Source organism: Callospermophilus lateralis, chromosome X (genome assembly GCF_048772815.1).
Source record: "Callospermophilus lateralis isolate mCalLat2 chromosome X, mCalLat2.hap1, whole genome shotgun sequence".
NCBI classification, from domain to species: Eukaryota; Metazoa; Chordata; class Mammalia; order Rodentia; family Sciuridae; genus Callospermophilus; species Callospermophilus lateralis.
The window spans coordinates 34,322,791-34,343,592 of NC_135325.1; the positions used below are offsets into that span (position 1 = coordinate 34,322,791).

At 37.1% G+C, this 20,802-nt stretch overlaps 1 protein-coding gene across 1 annotated transcript in view; it reads left to right on the plus strand.

The window, feature by feature from the left end:
* Dgkk (diacylglycerol kinase kappa) overlaps positions 1 to 20,802 on the plus strand; it is a 130,039-nt gene that overhangs the window by 85,513 nt on the left and 23,724 nt on the right. The window contains exons 10-12 of the mRNA XM_077107466.1: positions 476 to 584; positions 1,100 to 1,239; positions 2,491 to 2,572. Of these exons, the coding sequence (XP_076963581.1) occupies positions 476 to 584; positions 1,100 to 1,239; positions 2,491 to 2,572 (331 nt within the window). The remainder of the gene's footprint in view (positions 1 to 475; positions 585 to 1,099; positions 1,240 to 2,490; positions 2,573 to 20,802) is intronic.

The window sequence follows — 20,802 nt, forward strand, 5'->3', positions numbered from 1 at the left end:
GAAGTGGTCCTTATACCTGGAGAGGAAGGATCTATTTTTCTCATATAACTCCATAGCATTTTGGGTTGGCTGATTGGAGGGTTTTTAACCCTCTCCTTGAGTAGTGAAATATATGTATATATATATACAGGCCTGTTCTATTTTGGAACCTACAACTGCTCAGTTCTGGTTCCTGGAAGGCCACTGGCCATTCTACCAGGCATTGTTCCTGGGCCTCAGCATAAAGCCTTGACTAGACTACTAATGGCTTCTAGAGCAAGAGTGTGACTTGAGGCAAGGCTCGACCTCTGGGGTCGCCTATGGGAAAGTGTCTGTAATCTTAGGTCTGCACAAAAGCAGTGGCTAAGGGAAAGAAAGCAGGTGCCTTTTATCAGGGTGCTAAAGCAGCAGTCCTTGGGCCCCTCACACATGGTAGGAAACCCATATAAAACCTAGATGTTTGTGAAATGACCCCATTTCCCCTCTTTCTTTTCAGGCTGTGCATGTTCAAGAACTTTGCTCGCTTTCGTGTTCTGGTCTGCGGTGGCGATGGCAGTGTGAGCTGGGTCTTATCGATGATTGATGCCTTTGGATTACATGAAAGGGTAAGTCCTTGGCTGACTCAGTTTAGCCACTCCTAGAAAGAGTAGGGATGTAGAGCTGCCCACCCCTAGGCAGGCCCCTGCTCTCCTGACTCTAGTAGCTTATTTCCTGAGGCACCCCACCTACTGGGCCCAGCCCAAAGAGAAATTTGGGGCTACATTTCTCTTTTATAACCATGGCCGTGACTTTTGGCATATTCCAATAACTTTCCCCTTTACTAAATAGATTCTGTATTGCTAAGTGTGGGGTCCACCTCCTTACAGAAAATTTCAGTCACCTTCAAACATCCTCCAAATACTCTTCCTGGATTCGGAAGCCCCTTAAAACCACTGTCTTTAAGACTGTAATTATTCACAAAGAGTACCTTCTGACTACCACTATTATAATTATACAATCATACAATTATAATGCACCAATCAATAAAAATAGAATAGGGAAAAAACAGCCTGTGGGTTCTTTCATGGGGGAAGATTGGTGGAGGAGTGTCTATAAAGTGTGCTATCTTTTGTTCTTGCAGTGTCAGCTGGCAGTCATCCCACTTGGAACCGGCAATGATCTGGCACGTGTCCTGGGCTGGGGTGCTTTCTGGAACAAAAACAAGTCACCGCTGGACATCCTCAGCCGAGTGGAGCAGGCTACTGTGAGGATTCTAGACAGGTGAGTGGCCAAAAGACCAGACCCTTGTGCCTCTTTCAGTCTCACACCATTACACCCAATTATGTCATCTCAATTAAGTATATTCTAAACTCTATCCCAGAGCCTCATGCCCTTTCTGGATTCAATTGAAGGCAATGTGGGGGGCCTTGCCTCTTGGGAAACCAAGCATTTAATATATTTCCTTCAAATATCACTGAAGGCCCTCTCCAAATCTAAAAGATCCTAAGCAGAGGCCTCATGGGTAAAGTTCAAGAATTCTATGAACCTCCTTCAATTTGCATAGCCAGGTATCTATATAAACATATTTTTCCTCAGGAAAGAGCCATAAAGAAACTTTAAAAAGGTGGGGGGAGAGTCAAAACACCTGACTTAGATTGTCTCTACTCTAGAGAGAGTATTACCATCCTACTACCTCTGAGGGGGATAAAACAAAACTTTTTATGCTGGGAAACATTCAAATATTTGATTTAGGGCTCTATGTAAACATTTCCTGGGGAGGTCTCGGGCTGGGGCTCAATGGTGGAACACTTGCCTGGCATGTGTGAGGCCCTGGGTTTGATCCTCAGCACCACATAAAAATAAATAAAATAAAGATATGGTGTCCATCTACAACTAAAAATTTAATTTAGAAAACAATTTCCTGAGGAGCTTTTTCAAGATACCAAACTAGGCCCTGCCATAAAGATTATTTTTGGGGGGATGGGGGTAGGAGGGATTGATTTCTAGGGGAGGTACCAGGGGCACTCGACCACTGAGCCGTATCCCCAGCCCAATTTTGTATTTTATTTAGAGACAGGGTCTCACTGAGTTGGTTAGCACCTTGCAGTTGCTGAGGCTGGCTTTGAACTTGCAATCCTCCTGCCCCAGCCTCCCAAGCTGCTAGGATTACAGGTGTGTGCCACCTTGCCCAGAACCATAAAGATTCTTATTTAGTAGGTCTTTGGGCAGGGCCCTGTTATATGCATTTTACAAAAGCACCACCAGTGATCTTGCTATTATCTCTGGTTGAGAAGCACTGATGCTCTCTGAGAACTTTAGGAAGAATTCCTTCCATCACTGGCCTAGGAAAGTCATGAAGCAGAGTCCCTTCTTGTGGTATACCTTGAGATCAGTGGCCAGAAATTGCTTGAGTACCCCGTATAAACCATCCCCCCACCACCTATACATTTTGCCATCTTTTTGACCTATGAAACATTGATTCCAACTTTTAATAAAGGAGCGCCCTAAATATCTCTTTGAACTTCATTTCAGATGGAGTGTGATGATCCGCGAGACTCCCAGACAAGCCCCACTGCTAAAAGGACAGGTTGAGATGGACATACCAAGATTTGAGGTAACTGCTCTAATTTAAGTTACCATCTTTATTACGAGTGAAATAATAGGCAAAGTCTAGAGAGAAGCTTTTGCATATCCATGGGTTTTATGAAAATGAGATCACTGATGACTGGGGGACATGTCAATCAACAGCTGTTTTCTAAGAATTTGTTAGGCATTTATTTAGCCATATACTTATCTATTTATTCAAAATATTTATGGGATAAATACTATATGTTAGATACTCTTATAGGATCTGTTTTTATATACTAGTGAGCAAAGAGAAATGATATAGAGCTTATAGGTTCATAGTCTACTTGGAAAAAATATATATATGGAGAGAGAGAGAGAGAGAGAGAGAAGAAGAAGAAGAAGAAGAAGAAGAAGAAGAAGAGGAGGAGGAGGAGGAGGAGGAGGAGGAGGAGGGGAAGAAGAAGGAAAAGGAGAAGAAAAAGGAAGAGGAGAAGGAGGAGGAGGAGGAGGAGAAGGAGAAGGAGAAGAAGAAGGAGGCAGAAAGGGTCTAGGCAGTGATTCCCAGTCCCCTCACCACACAGAAAGAAGACAGAGAAGAAACAACAAGTCAGAGAGTTGGAAGAAAAAAGTAAATGCCCTGAGGCCCAATATTACAAAGTCTGAGACCTGGAGAGAACTGAAGATTGGTTATCACAGTAGAAAATAAGTGTAGAGTTCCCCAACCCTGAATCAGGACCAGATTGGAGGAAGAGACGAGGGCAACAGAGAAAGAGGGAACAGGAAAATCACATAAGCTCACTCCCTTAACATTTGGAAAGAAAACCAGGAAAAATTTAAATGACAGGAACAGCTGTGTCATTGAAGCAGATCATGCACTAGACAACCAAATTGTTAATGGAGTGTCCCTGCTGGACACTGCAGCCATTTTGGGGAACCCATACTTGAATAGTCACTGCCTTAAATCAACATGACATCCCCCTACCTCACTTAGCAGCAAACTAAACCAGAACACCCCTGTAGTGGGTTCTCTTAAGAATCCAACTACTATCTGAAAGTTGCTGAAACTGCCTCCTCCCCACTGTTAACAAGGGGAACAGGGTGGAGAAGCCTACTTGGGAAGTGCTTGCCCAATCCAGTGCCTGCTCAGCTCATGCAGAGAGCCTAGCAGAGATGGAGCAGATGCTCAAAATTCAGGGTGGTGGAAATCTGAGCTCAGATCTGAGTGGCAAGACAGTTTGGGCACTGAGGAGAGGAAAGGGGAACCTATAGAACCACTACCGCTGCCCGCTGACACTGGGAGTGAGATCCATGGAAAGTAGCAGTAGTCTTAAGAAACCTAGAGAGACTGGTGACCGGATCATGGGCCTCATTGAAGCCAAATAGGAGAGAACCTGTCTGAATATTCAGCAGCGTAGAAGTATGGATTTCCAGACCGTGGCTACACCTAGTAGAAAGCCACAGGCAAGTGCTTAAGCCCCCACAGGAAGCTTGAAGGAAAAGTGCCTAGACCATTACCACAGCCAGCCAGCAGGTCAGCCAAGGGATGAATTTCCCTGGGCCCAAGGCAATGAAAAACAACGGCACCCAGTCTGACTTGCTCCCAGCCTGACCCTGTACCACAACTGTGGAGTGATCAGACACTGGACAGTGGCTGGACCCTGCCTCAGACATAATCAGCAGAGGGAATCAGCACCTGCTATTTACAAGCTGGGGCAGTAGAAACTAGAACCCACATAGACTGGCTGAGTCCCTTTACTCCATAATAACAACAGTACCTCAGTAAGCTGTATAAGCTGGGTGGTGTTTATACACCACAGATAAACCCATGGAGAAAACACAACCATAGGACCTGTGCTTATAGACAGCAAACAGACCACACCACCAAGCAAAAGACCCTGTGCAGGGGAACACACACACACAGTGACCCATCCATCACAATCCCAGTCCAGAGCCTATGTCCTGAACCTCAGCACACAATAAACCAACCAACAGACACAACACCACACTCTCTAAGCTGTTAGCTACAAGACCTTGAGCTAACAAACCAGAACCAACTACCGGTGGGAGGTCCACAGCAATTAGGGGAGTGGCTCCTGTGTTCCAGCACCACTGGAATGATCCAGAGCCAAAGAGTGATGGATATCTGCTAAATGTACCAAATTCTAATGAAACCCAAACCAAGATTCAACCAAAAATTTCGTCACCTTGGCATGGTTTACTATAAATAGCAAAAACTTCAACTTTGGTCATATATATTACTTTTTAACTTGATACTTAGTCATCATCCTAATAGCCAACATTATACTTTCAACCCATTTGAATGAATTTATTCTAATGGTTTAAAGCATTACTTAGAATAATTCTCCCAATCTCTGTCTCCTAGCCCTAGTTTCTCCTTGCTCCTCATATCCCTATACTACCTCACATACACCACATCTACCTATTTCTATTTTTACCTTGGACTGCACCATTCCATTCTATGTTCACTTTCTTTTTTTTTCATTTTTTTAAATCTTTTGCCAAATATTTTTTAGCCCACTTTCAGCCCTCATGTAATGTAATAGCAAACATATATAGCAAATGAATACATAAAATATATGGCAAATATATAGATATATTTTTTTCTTTGGTATGAGGAATTGAACCCAGAGGCTCTTAATCACTGAGACACATCCCCAACTGCTTGTATTTATTTTAAGATGAGGTTACTCTAACTTGCTTAGGGCCTTGCTATGTTGCTGAGGCTCACTTTGAACTTCCAATCCTCATATATCAGCCTTCAGAGCCACTGGAATTACATGCATACACCACCAAACCCAGTACAAAATTTATTATCAAATATTGGCAAACAGCAAAGAAAAACATATTAAAAAGATAGTGCAGTATGACCAAGTTGGGTTCATCCCAGGGATGCAAGGTTGGTTAAATATCTGAGAAATTAATAAATGTAATTCACCACATAAATAGACTTACAGACAAGAATCACATGATTATCTCCATAGATGCACAATAAGCATTTGAAAAAGTACAGCCTCTTCATGTTTAAAACACTAGAGAAACTAGGGCTACAAGGAACTTAACTGAACATCATAAAGGCTCTATATGACAAACCCCAACCAGTAACATACTGAATGGAGAAAAACTGAGAGCATTTCCTCTAAACACAGGAACAAGACAAGGATGCCCACTTTGGTCACTTTTGTTCAACATACTCCTTGAAATTCCAGCCAGAGCAATCACACAGGAGGAGAAATTTAAAGGAATACCAATAGGATAAGAAGACCTCAGATTCTCTCTGTTTGCACATGATATGACCCCATATTTAGAAGACCCTCCAAAAAAACTCCACTAGAAGACTTCTAGACCTGACAAGTTCATTCAGCAAGGTAGCATGATGAACATACATTAATCAGTTGCTTTCCTATATTCCAATAATGAATCTGCTGAAAATGAAATTAGAAAAACTATTCCATTCAGAATAAACTAAAAAGAAAAAAAAACACCTTGGGAATAAATCTAACAAATGAGGTGAAAGAACTCTATTAGGAAAACTATAGAACACTAAAGAAGGAAATCTAAGTAGACCTTAGAAGATGGAAAGACCTCCCAAGATAGGCTGAATGACTATTGTCAAAATGGCCATACTATCAAAAGCATTATACAGATTCAATGCATTCCCCATCAAAATAGCAATGACATTCTTCACAGAGCTACAAAAAACAGCTCTGAAATTAATTTGGAAATATAAGAGACCCAGAATAGCCACAGCAATCTTTAGTGAAAGGAGGGAAGTTAGAGGCATCACAGTATTGGACCTCAAATTATATTACAGAGCTGTAATAACAAAACCAGCATGGTACTGGTACCAAAAGAGGCATGGGATCCAGTGGAACAGAATAGAAAGCACAGAGATAAACTACATTTAGATTTCATCTCACTCTAGTTAGAATGGCGATTATCAAGAAAAAAAATAATAATTTAATGTTGGTGAGGATATTGGGTAATAGATTCATACATTGTTGGTGGGACTTCAAATTAGTGCAATCACTCTCAAAAGTGGTGTGGCGATACTTCAAAAATCTAGGAATGTGGGCTGGGGATAAACCCTCATAAATACAGTTATTTCATATTAGACACTGGAGAAAAGATAGCCTCTTCAACAAATGGCTCTGGGAAAACTAGAGATCCACATATAAAAGAATGAAACTTGACCCCTATCTCTCACCCTTCACAAAACCCAACTCAAAGTGGACCAAAGACCTAGGAATTAGACCAGAAATTCTGCAACTGCTAGAAGAAAATATAGGTCCAACACTCCAACATGTTGGCACAGGAACCACCTTCCTTAATAAAACTCCTAAAGTGCAAGACATAAAACAAAAAATCAATAAATGGAATGGCGTCCAATTATACAGCTTCTGCACAGCAAATGAACCAAGAGCATGAAGAGAGAGCCTACTGAATAGGAAAAGATCTTTGCTACCTGCTCCTCAGATAGGGCATTAATATCCAGAATATACAAAGAACTAAAAAATATTAATACCTCAAATACAAACAACCCAATCAATAAATGGGCAAAAGAACTAAACATATGCTTTTCATATAGCCAGGGCAGTGGCACACGCCTATAATCTCAGAGGTTCAGGAGGCTGAAGCAGGAGGATCCCAGGTTCAAATTCAGTCTCAGCAAATTAGTAAGGTCCTAAGTAACTCAATGAGACCCTGTCTCTAAATAAAATATGAAAAAGGGCTGGGAATATGGCTCAGTTGTTAAATTCCCCAGGGTTTAATAAAAAAAATAAGAAAAGGTTAACAAACATGAAAAAATGTTCAATTTCTCTAGCAATCAGGAAAATACAAATCAAAACTACATTGAGCCAGGTGCCATAGTGCACACCTGTATCCCAGAGGCTCAAGAGGCTGAGGCAGGAGGATCACAAGTTCAAAGCCAGCCTCAGCAACAGCAAAGTACTAAGAAACTCACCGAGACTTTGTCTCTAAATTAAAAAAAAATTATATATATACATTTTTAAAAATGGGGCTGAAGATGGGGCTCAGTGGTAGAGTGCCTCTGAGTTCAATCATCCCAGTACCAAAAAAAAAAGAAAAAAAAACATTTAGATTTCATCTCACTCTAGTTAGAATGGCGATTATCAAGAAAAAAAATAATAATTTAATGTGATGAGGATATTGGGTAATAGATTCATACATTGTTGGTGGGACTTCAAATTAGTGCAACCACTCTCAAAAGTGGTGTGGCAATACTTCAAAAATCTAGGAATGTGGGCTGGGGATGTGGCTCAAGTGGTAGTGTGTTTGCCTGGCATGCGTGGAGCGCGGGGTTCAATCCTCAGCACCACATAAAAATTTTAAAAAATAAAGATGTTGTGTCCACCGAAAACTAAAAAATAAATATTAAAAAATTCTTTCACTCTCTCTCTCTCTCTCTCTCTCTCTCTCTCTCTTTAAAAAAAAAATCTAGGAATGCAACCACTATATGCCTCAGCCATCCCTTTCTAGGATATGTATCCAAAAGATAAAAAAAATCAGCATCCTACAGTGACACAACCACATTAATATGCATAGCAGCACAATTCACAATAGTCAAGCTATGGAACCAACTTAGGTGCCCTCTACAGATGAATGGATAAAGAAAATGTAGTATATATACACAATGGAATACTACTCAGCCATAAAGAATAATGAAAGTCTGGCATTTGATGGTAAATGAAAGGAACTGGACAATGTGATTCTAAGTAAATAAACCAGTTCCCAAAAGTCAAAGGTCAAATGCTTTCTCTAATATGTGGAAGCTAATACACAATAAGGGGTGGGGGGGGGAGAGGGAGAGAGAGAGAGAGAGAGAGAGAGAGAGAGAGAGAGAGAGAGAGAGAGAAAAGGGAAGAGGGGGTCCATTAAAATAGAGGAAAGATAAGTAGAATAGCTAGAAGTGATTGAAGGGGGAGGAAGGAGGGAAAGGAAAAGGGAAGAATAGTGGAATAAATCAAACTGAAATTTCATATGTGCAAACATGAATAAATTGGATCCTATAAGACATGAATCAAAAATAAACTATAAATTGCAGAAAAATCAGTACAGTAGAGGGAAGAGAGTAGGAAGGGGGACAGTACTGGGAAATTAGTGCATATTATATTCCATGCTTTTGTGATTATATGAAAATGTCTCCTAATGTTATATATAACTAAAAGGAAAAAATAAAAATTTTAAAAAGAAACTCATATGAAGGAGATACTGTTTGTTTCACATGAATTATCTCATATTACATAGCTAGAAAATATAGAGTTGGGATTCAAATCTACATATTTTCAATGCCAGAGCATCACCTCTTAAATATTGATTTTACTAATAATAACAGCATCCCCTTATATAGTACTGAGTATGTGCTGGCTATGTTCCAAGCTATGTGTATACGTAATTTTTCATGTAATCCCAATGACCACCCTACATACCCATTTCACAGAGGAGAACACTGAGGCAAAGGGGAGGTTGTAAGTGGCAGAGCTTAGATTTGATTCCAGGTAGCCTTGATCTTGAGTCTGTACTTCTAAATACAACTTTGACTCCTTCCATTCTGTCACTCTCTACATTCAAAATTCTACAAGACCTGCTGACTCTATTTTTTAGTATGTCCCAAATACATGTCCTTCTCAACCCTGTTACTACTTCACCAATCTAAATCACCACCATCTCTTGCCTAGACAACTTCAGTCTCTCCTACTTTTTCTTTTCCCCTCTAGTCTTTATTCCTTCAATTGTTTCTCCACACATCATGGAATCCCTCTGCTCAAAACCCTTCTGTTAGCTAGCAGAATGGTTAGACGGCTGAATATGTGATAAAGCAAGTGCGGTGAAATGTTAATGGTAGAATCTACAATTTCTAGGATTTTTTAAATAAAAATTGAAAGAAAAATCTTCTGGAATTCTGAATACTCTTAGGATCAAAGTACAAACTTCCTATTGTGGTTTACCAGATCTTGCAGGTCTGACCCTAAATATTTCCCTAGCCTCATCTTTAGTGTGTCTGTCTCTCTCTCTGTCTCTGTCTCTGTCTCTCTTTCTATCTCTCTCTCATAACTTCATCCCTGATCCCTGTGCCCCAGCCATTATGAACGTATTTTAGTTCTGTGAATATTCTCTTTTTCTTGTCCTTGAAATAACATGTACTGTTCCCTTTGTCTGGAACAGGCGTCTTCTTTCTTATTTTCCTGGTAATGCTCTTTGGTCTTTGGATCTCTTCTGAAATGGCACTTATCCATAGAGGCTTTCCCTGACTCCTTCCAGAATGTACTGATATATAGATACAGAAATATAGATATAGGTATACATATAAACCTACATATATATATATATATATATATATATATATATATATATATATGTAACAGTCTCTATCTAGAGAGAAATAATTCCAATAATATATATGTATATACATATATGCATACATATTACATATATGTATTGGTCTATATACCTTTTTTTAGCAAATTTTTTGTTTTGGTGTCAAGTTTATTGAGTTCTTTATATATTCTGAATTTTAATGCCCTATCTGAGAGGCAGGTGGCAAAGACCTTCTCTCATTCTGTAGGCTCTCTCTTCATGCTCTCGATTATTTCCTTTGCTGTGCAGAAGCATTCGATTCCTTCCCAGTGTTTGATTATTGGTTTTATTTCTTGCACTTTAGGAGTTTTATTAAGGAAGTTGTTTCCTGTGCCAACACATGGAGTGTTGGACCTATATTTTCTTCTAGCAGTTGCAGAATTTCTGGTCTAATTCCTAGGTCTTTGGTCCACTTTGGAGTTGGGTTTTGTGAAGGGTGAGAGATAGGGGTCAAGTTTCATTCTTTTACATGTGGATCTCTAGTTTTCCCAGAGCCATTTGTTGAAGAGGCTATCTTTTCTCCAGTGTCTAATAGGAAATAACTGTATTTATGAGGGTTTATCTCTGTGATTTCTATTCTGTTCCACTGGATCCCATGCCTCTTTTGGTACCAGTACCATGCTGGTTTTGTTATTACAGCTCTGTAATATAATTTGAGGTCCAATACTATGATGCCTCTAACTTCCCTCCTCTCACTAAAGATTGCTGTGGCTATTCTGGGTCTCTTATATTTCCAAATTAATTTCAGAGCTGCCATTTTGACAATAGTTATTCAGCCTATCTAAGAACATGGGAGGTCTTTCCATCTTCTAAGGTCTACTTAGATTTCCTTCTTTAGTGTTCTATAGTTTTCCTAATAGAGTTCTTTCACCTCATTTGTTAGATTTATTCCCAAGGTGTTTTTTTTTCTTTTTAGTTTATTCTGAATGGAATAGTTTTTCTAATTTCATTTTCAGCAGATTCATTATTGGAATATAGGAAAGCAACTGATTAATGTATGTTCATCATGCTACCTTGCTGAATGAACTTGTCAGGTCTAGAAGTCTTCTAGTGGAGTTTTTTTGGAGGGTCTTCTAAATATGGGGTCATATCATGTGCAAACAGAGAGAATCTGAGGTCTTCTTATCCTATTGGTATTCCTTTAAATTTCTCCTCCTGTGTGATTGCTCTGGCTGGAATTTCAAGGAGTATGTTGAACAAAAGTGACCAAAGTGGGCATCCTTGTCTTGTTCCTGTGTTTAGAGGAAATGCTCTCAGTTTTTCTCCATTCAGTATGTTACTGGTTGGGGTTTGTCATATAGAGCCTTTATGATGTTCAGTTAAGTTCCTTGTAGCCCTAGTTTCTCTAGTGTTTTAAACATGAAGAGGCTGCACTTTGATCTTTCATCCCTAGGATGAACTCCACTTGATCATGGTGCACTAATTTTTAATACATGCTGTTTGCCAATATTTTATTAAGTAGTTTTGCATTTATGTTCATCAATGATATTGGCCTGAAGATTTCTTTCCTTGATATGTCTTAGCCTGCATTGGTTACTAGTGTGATACTGGCTCCAGAGAATGAGTTCTGCATTGTTCCCTCCTTTTCATTCTTTTGGAATAATTTAAGGATTGATATTAGTTTTTCTTTAAAGGTCTGGTAGAATTTGGCTGAAAAGCCATTCAAACCTGAGCTTTTATTCTTGGAAGGATATTGATGTCTGCTTCAATTTTGTTACTTGATATTGAAATGTTTAAGTTTCTGTATCTCCTGGTTCATTTTGGATAGGTCATATATCTCTAGAAATTTGTCAATAACTTCAGATTTTCTAGCTTAATAGCGTATGAATTTAGAAAGAATTTTTGATGATCTTCTGGATCTAGGTGGTATCTGTGGTGATATTTCCTTTTTCATCTCTGCATTTATTTATGTGAGTCTTCTCTTTATTTTAGTCAATTTGCCTAGGGGTTTATCAATCTTATTTATCCTTTCAAAAGACTAACTCTTTTGTTTTATGGATCCTTTGTATTTTTTTTCTCTATTTCATTGATTTCAGCTGTGATTTTTTTTCTTGTCTTCTGATTTGGGTATTGGTTTGTTCTTTTTCTAGGGCCTTGAGATATAATGCTAGATTTTTTTTGGTATCTTTCTATTCTTTGGATGTATAAACTCAGTGCTAAAACTTTCCTCAGAGAACTGCCTTCATATAGTACCAAAGATTTTGATATGTTGTATTACTAGTCTCATTTACTTCTAAAGACAATTTTTTTAGTATTTTCCCTGATTTCTTTTGCTATCTATTCATCATTCAAAAGCACATCAGTTAATCTCCAGATGTTAGAGTGGTTTATGTTGCATATATTATCATTGATTTATAATTTCATCCCATTATGATTTGATAGAATATAAGGTTTTATCTCTTTTTTTGTATTTGCTAAGATTTGCTTTGTGACCTAAAATACAATCTATTTTAGAAAAGATTCCATGCACTGCCAAGAAGAAAGTGAATTCAGTCCTTAATGGATGAAATATTCTGTAGATAACTGTTAGCTCCATATCATTAATTGTATTTTTGAGTCCTGTAGAATCTTTGTTTATGTCTAGATGATCAATCTAGTGATGCAGTCACCCAGTATTATTGTATCATGGTGTATTTGATTCTTCATATTGAGAAAAAGTTTGTTTTATGTCCATAGATGCACCATGTTGGGGTGAATAAATATTTAAAATCATTATATCTTGTTGTTGGACATTCCCCTTAAGCAGTATGAACTGACCTTTTTTGTCTCTTCTCATTAATTTTGGTTTGACATCCACTTTGTCTTATATGAGAATAGTTCTTCTTGCTTATTTAGGAGTACCATTTGCATGATATGCCTTTTCTTATCCTTTCACCTTCAGTCTTCGCATGTCTGCCTGTGAGTTGAGTCCCTTCCTAACAGCATATTGTTGGGTCTTTTTTTTAAAATCTGATCTGCCAACCTTTGTCCTTTGATTAAAGATTTTAGATCATTTACATTCATTGTTGTTACAGAGACACTTTTTTTTTTTCTGGTACCACTCAACCATTGAGCCATATCCCCAGCCCTTTTTACCATTTTATTTAGAGACAGGGTCTCACTGAGTTGCTCAGTGCCTCACTTTTGCTGAGGCTGGCTTTGAACTCATGATCCTCCTACCTCAGCCTCCTGACCTGCTGGGATTATAGGCATGTGCCCTGCACTTGGCATTAGACAGACATTCTTTATTTCATGCCATTTTGATGCATTTATTTTTTTCTTTAGTAAACCATAAAAGGACTAAGAGTTTATTAGCAAATCATCCAATTTAACAGTTTGGAAAAATAATATTTTATAAAAATAAGAGTCGAAAAAAGAAAATTCTAAGCCAAAGAAAATAAGAATGTATTGAAAATGAACACACCACAGAAAGAATCACCAATGTCAATGTTGGTGTATTTTTTGATGTTCTTTTTAGATATACATGACAGTAGATTATATTTCACATTTATACATACATGGTGTATAACTTATTCTAATTAGGATCCCACTCTTGTGGTTATACATGATGTGGAGTTTCACTGGTCATGTATTCATATATGAACATAGCAAAGCCATGTCTTATTCATTCTACTCTTTCCTATGCCCACCCCATCCCTTCCCTCCATTACCCATTGTCTAATCCCATGAACTTCTATTCTTCCCTCCTCCTCCCTTATTATGTATTAGCATCTATATATCAGAGATACATTTGTCCTTTTTGTGGGGGGGGCAGTGTTAGCTCATTTCACTTAGCATGATATTCTCCAGTTCCATCCATTTCCTGGGAAATGCCATAATTTCATTCTTTTTTATGGCTGAGTAATATTCCATTGTGTATATACATATCACACTTTCATTATCCATTCATCTGTTGAAGGGCACCTAGCTTGGTTCCAAGCTTAGTTATTGTGATTTGAACTGCTATAAACATTGATGTGGCTGAGTCACTGTAATATGCTGATGTTAAGTCCTCTGAGAATATACTGAAGGGTGGGATAACTGGATCAAACAGTGGTTTCATTTCAAGTTTCCTGATGACTCTTGGTCAGGAAGACAGAAAATTTAAATAGATCAATTTCAAGCAATGACACTAAAGACACCATCAAAATTCTACCAACAAAAAAATAAAAAACCCAGGACTAGATAGATTCTCAGCCAACTTCTACCAGAACTTCAAAGAAGAACAAACACCAATCCTCCTCAAATTATTCCATGACATAGAAAAGGAGGGAAAACTTCCAAACTCGTTTCATGAAGCTAGTAGTACCCTGATCCCAAAACCAGACAAAGATATATCAAGGAAACAAAACTTCAGACCAGTATCTGTGATGAACGTAGATGCAAAAATTCTCAGTAAAATACTGGCAAGTTGCATTAAAAAAACATCCTGAAAAGGTAGTGTACCATGATCAAGTGGGATTCATCCCAGGGATGCAAGTTTGCTTCAACAAACAGAAATCAATAAATGTAATTCATCACATCAATAGACTTAAAGACAAAAATCATGTGATTATCTCAATAGATGCAGAAAAAGCATGGGACAAAATATAGCACCCCTTCATATTCAAAACACTAGAAAAACGAGGGATAGTAGGAACATATCTCAACATTTAAAAGCTATATATGCTAAGCTCAAGGCCAACCTCATTCTAAATGGAGAAAAAATTGAAAGTATCCCCTCTAAAACCTGAAACAAGACAGGGATGCTCTCTTTCACCATTTTTTTAACAGAAGTACAAATTTTTCTTGATTCAAAATTGCATAAAACATATTGTAAAACAAACATACTGTTAAAAAAAAAACTTTGGTGAATGGCAAAGCAAGATTTATATCAATGTCAGGGCTTAGAGAGTTTCTTCAAGTGTCATTCTCCCCCTGCTTCCCCAAGGATCTATTATATCTCTTAATACTTGGTGCCTAAGAGAGATTAAAGAGAGCATACAGAGAATATTTATATATACTCACAGATTCATTCTGGGAAATATATGTTTTAAGTTCAAGGATAACAACTACTCCAGTCCTTTCACTCCTTACATGGTTCCACCAGTACAGTGTCTCTTTTTTTAAATTAGGTATATATGACAGCAGAATGATTTTGATTCATGTACACAATTGCAGCACAACTTTTCATTTCTCTGGTTGTACACAATATAGCATTGCACCATATGTGCAATCATACATGTACCTAGAGCAATTAAGCAAAGGAAAGAAATTAAAGGGATACAAACAGAAAAAAGAAGAGCTCAAAATTTCCCTATTTTGGATTTCAAAATTTTATATTTAGAAGACCCAGAAAACTCTACCATAAAATTCTAGAACTCATAAATGAATTCAACAAAGAAACAGGATATAAAATTAACACCCATAAATTAAATGTGTTCGTATACATCAATGATGAATCCACTGAAAGAGAAATTAGAAAAACTACCCTATTCACAATAGCCTCAAAAAAATAAAATGAAATCTTTGGGAATCAATCTAACAAAAGAAGTGAAAGACCTCTAGAATTAAAACTACAGAAAACTAAAGAAAGAAATTAAAGAAAACCTTAGAAAATTGAAAGATTTCCCACACACTTGAATAGGCAGAATTAACATTGTCAAAATGACCATACTACCAAAAGAATTAGAATTTAATGCAATTCCTAGTAAAATCCCAATGACAGTCTTCATAGAAATAAAAAAAGTAATCATGAAATTCATTGGAAAAATAGGATACCCAGAATAGCCAAAGTAATCCTTAGCAAGAAGAGTGAAGCGGGAGGTATCATAATACCAGACCCTCAATTATAATACAGAGCCATCGTAACAGAAATGGCATGGTATTGGCACCAAAAAGATATATAGACCAATAGTACAGAATAGAAGACACAGAGACAACCCACATAAATACAGTTATCTCATACTAGACAAAGGTACCATAAATATACATTGGAAAAAAAGATAGCCTCTTCAACAAATGGTGCTGGGAAAACTGAAAATCCATATGTAGCAAAATGAAATTAAGCCCCTATCTCTCACCTTGCACAAAACTCAATTCAAAGTGGATCAAAGACTTAGGCACTAGAACAGAGACCCTGCACCGAATGGAAGAAAAAGTAAGCCCAAATTTCTACCATGTCAGCTTAGGAACTGATTTCCTTAACAAGACTCCTAAACGTAAGAAATAAAATCAAGAATCAATAAATGAGATAAGAATCAATAAACTAAAAAGCTTCTTCACAGCAAAGGACACAATCAATAATGTGAAGAGAGAACCTACAGAATGGGAGAAAAACATTACCACACACCTCAGATAGAGCATTAATCTCTAGGATATGTAAAGAACTAAAAAAAAAAAATTTAACACCAAAAAAACAAATATCCCAATGAATAAATGGGCTAAGGAACTGAATAGACACTTCACAGAAGAGGACATACAATCAATCAACAAATATATGAAAAAATTTCAACATCTCTAGCAATTATAGAAATGCAAATCCAAACTACTCTAAGATTTCATCTCACTTCAGTCAGAATGGCAATCATCAAGAATATAAGCGACAATAAGTGTTGGTGAGAATGTGGGGGGGAAGGCACATTCATACATTGCTGGTGGGACTGCAAATTGGTGCAACCAATATGGAAACAGTATGGAGAGTCCTCATAAAACTTGGAATGGACCAGTCATCCCACTCCTAGGTTTATACCCAAAGGACTAAAATCAGCATACTACAATGACGCACCCATATCAATGTTTATAGCAGCTCAATTCATAATAGCTAAACTATGGAACCAACCTAGTGCCGTTCAACAGATGCAAGGTAAAAAAAACCTGTAATATATATGTATATGTGTATATATATATATATATATATATATATATATATATATATATACATACATACATACATACATACACATACACACAATAGAATATTACTCAGCCTTAAAGAAGAATGAAATTATGGCATTTGCTGGTTAATGGATGGAACTGGAGAATATTATGCTAAGCAAAATAAGCCAATTCCAAAGAACCAAAGGCCAGATGTTTTCTCTGATATGCAGATGCTAATTCACAATAAACAAGGTAAGAATAGAGTTATTTTGGACTAGACAGAGGGGAGAAAATGGAGGGGAGGGGGTATGGGGGTTTAAATGATAGTAGAATGAATCAGACATTACTACCCTATGTGCATATATAATTACATGACCTGTGTAACTCTACATCATGTACAACCAGACAAATGAGAAATTATATTCCACTTATATATGATGTGTCAAAATACATTCTACTGCCATGTATAAGTAATTAGAACAAAAACCAAAAAGATAGTCCACTATGATTCATCCCAGGAATGCAAGTTTGGTTCAACATACAGAAATCAATAAACACAATTTATCACATCAATAGACTTAAAGACAAAAATCACATGATTATCTCAATAGATGCAGAAAAAGCATTGGACAAAATACAGCACCCCTTTGTATTTTAAACACTAGAAAACTAGGAATAGTAGGAACATACCTCAACGTTTAAAAGCTATATATGGTAAACCTAAGGCCAACATCATTCTAAATGGAAAAAAATGAAAACATTCCCTCTAAAAGCTGGAACAAGACAGGTATGCCCTCTTTCACCACTTCTTTTTTTTTAAATGACAGCAGAATGCATTACAATTCTTATTACACATATATACCACAATATTTCATATCTCTGGTTGTATATAAAGTAGGTTGACACGCAATTCGTGTCTTCACACATGTACTTTGGATAATGATGTCTATCACATTCCACCATCATTGCTAACTCCCTGCCCCCTCCCTTTCCCTCCCACCCCTCTTTCCTCTATTTCTATTCAACATACTCCTTGAAACTCTAGCCAGAGCAATTAGACAGAGGGAAGAAATTAAAAAGATACAAATAGGAAGAGCTCAAACTATCCCTAATTGCCAATGACAAGATTTTATATTTAGAAGACCCAGAAAACTCTGACAGAAACCTTCTGGAACTCATAAATGAATTGAAACAAGTAGCATGAAATAAAATTTATACACACAAATCAATTGTGTTCCTATACACCAATGATGAATCAACTGAAAGATAAATTAGGAAAACTATCCCATTCACAATAGCCTCAAAAAAAGTAATAATGAAATATTTGGGAATCAATCTAACAAAAGAGGTGAAAGACTTCTACAATGAAAACTATAGAACACTAAGGAAAGAAATTGAAGAAGACCTTAGAAGTAGAAAGATCTTTCATGTTCTCAGATAGGCAGAATTAATATTGACAAAATGGCCACACTAGCAAAAGTTCTATACAGATTTAATGCAATTCCTATTAAAATCCCAATGACATTATTCATAGAAATAGAGAAATCAGTCATTTGGAAAATAAGAGGCCCAGAGTAGCCAAAGCAATCCTTAGTGAGGAAAGTGATGCAGGAGGCATCAAAATACCAGACCTTAAATTAACCAACTGAGCTATAGTAACAAAAATGGCATGGTATTGGTACCAAAATGGCTATTTTGATGTATTTATAATGTTTAAAATTGGACTTGGTTTTTCTTTAATTGACTATTCTTGTAGTTTAATTCATCTCTATCATGGTTTTCATTTTTATTTTTCATTTCTTCTTCATGAAACTATTCTTTGGGTATGTTCTATAATCCCAGCTTTCTTGTAACGAATTCTTTTAGCTTCTGTTTTTCATGGAAGAGTTTTATTTATTTATTTTTTAAAGAGAGAGAGAGAGAGAATTTTTAATATTTATTTTTTAGTTTTCGGTGGACACAACATCTTTATTTTATTTTTTATGTGGTGCTGAGGATCGAACCCAGTGCCCCGCACATGCCAGGCGAGCGCACTACTGCTTAAGCCACATCCCCAACCCGGAAGGGTTTTATTTTATTTTCACTTTTGAAGCTTAAGTTTGCTGGATATAGTATTCTTGGTTGGTAACTGTTTTTTTCTTTCAGGGCCTCATATATATTATTCCAAGCCCTCCTGGCTTTTAGGGTCTTTTCAATTAGTTGAAATCAGGATTGGCTTACCTCTAAGTGTGACCAGCCATCTTTCTCCTGCTGCTTTAAAAAATTATATCCTTATTCTGCATGTTAGGCATCTTCATTATAATATGTCTTAGAGTGGGTGTATTGAGATTTTGTATATTTGGAGTCCTATATGCCTCTTGTATTTGAATATCTATCTCATTCTTAAGCTTTGGGAAATCTTCTGATATTATTTCACTGAAATATCTGTGTGTCCCTTTAGCTTATATTTCAGAGCCTTCATCTACCCTGATGATTTTTCTTAAATTTGGCTTATTGATGTTATCCCAGATTTCTTGAATAGTCTGGTGACAGTCTCTTACTATCTTCATGGTCATCTTTATTTTCATTATTATACACTTTGACTTTGAGACCTGAAAACCTATCTTCAAAATGGTCTCCTCTATTCGTGAAGCTTTCCATTGAATTTTTAATTTAGTTCATTGAATCATTTTAAGTATTTCTCTTTAGTTCTTTTTGAGAATACCTATCTCTTTATTGAAGTGATCTTTCGTTCCTTGTATTTTCTCTAATTTTACTCCATATGTCTTCTTTTAGCTTATTGAACATTTTAATTATAACTTTCTAAATTCTTTCCCTGACATTTCCTACACTGTGCTGTTGATGGAGTCAGTTGTTTAGGCATTATGGGATGTTTTGGGTGGTTTGTTTTCTTGCTTTTTCATATTTTTTTCAATCATCTACTGGAATAGTTACCACTTTTTTTGAGCAAGGAACTACTTTGTGTACTTAAAAACTACCTTCTTAAGTTCTTTCTCTTAAGAACTCTAGGTTGGGTGAATATTCAGATATGATACTTCAACTCAGTGTGTGACCTGTGCTTATCCCAATTTTGGCACCACTTTGAGACATACCACTAAATCCTATTTACTCCATACAATCACTTCAGAGTCAAGGCATGTACTACTATTTGGCCTTATGAAAAGTGAAAAACTTGTTGATATTGTTCTCCACTGTTCCTGTAATTCAGGTAAAAACTTGTAGCGAGTTTCTGAAATAAGATGAACAATTTGTTATTAAATAGATTAAAATTGCTATAACATATGAGAGCTGAAAGGGAGGAAGAAGAAAGATTGGGCAAAAAAGAGAGGAAGAAAGAAAGGATGAATGGATAGAAGAAGGGAAGGAGGGAGGAAGGAAGGAAGAAAGAAAGAAGGAAAAAGAAAAGATACAAAATAATACACACCAAGATATAAAGGAGAAAAAGATGAATGGTGGGTATTTGAGATAGTAGCAGATAATGTAAGAGAATGAATAGGTGGTTAGAGGAGCAAGTATAAACTAGAGCTCAGAAATCAAAGAGAGATTGATTCCAATGGATGGTTTAAACAATTAGGAGAAATGCAGTCAATGTAGGTTCAATATTGGCTATTAGGGTAACAACTATCAATCAAGTTAAAGAGTGATATATATGATCAAAGTTCACATTAGAATTATTTATAGTAAACCATAACAAGGTGAATAAAATTCTTATTGAATCTTGACTTTGGCTTCATTGGAGTTTGCTTATTTAGCAGATGTGCATCAATCTTTGGCTATGGATCCCTCCAGTGTTTCAGGGGCACATGAGCTACTTCCCTAATTGCTATGGGCCTCCCATCAGCTGGTTGTGGTTTGTCAGTTAAGGGGCCTATAGCTGACTGTACAGAGGCTTGGCTGTTTCAATTGTATGCAGGAGTTTAGGATGCAGGCTCTGGAGTGTCCCTGTGATTGCTATGGGTCACTATATACCTGCTCCCCTCTCTAGGATGCTTTTCATGGTGATAACTTGCCTGTGGCTGTGTACAAGCACAGGCCCTCTGG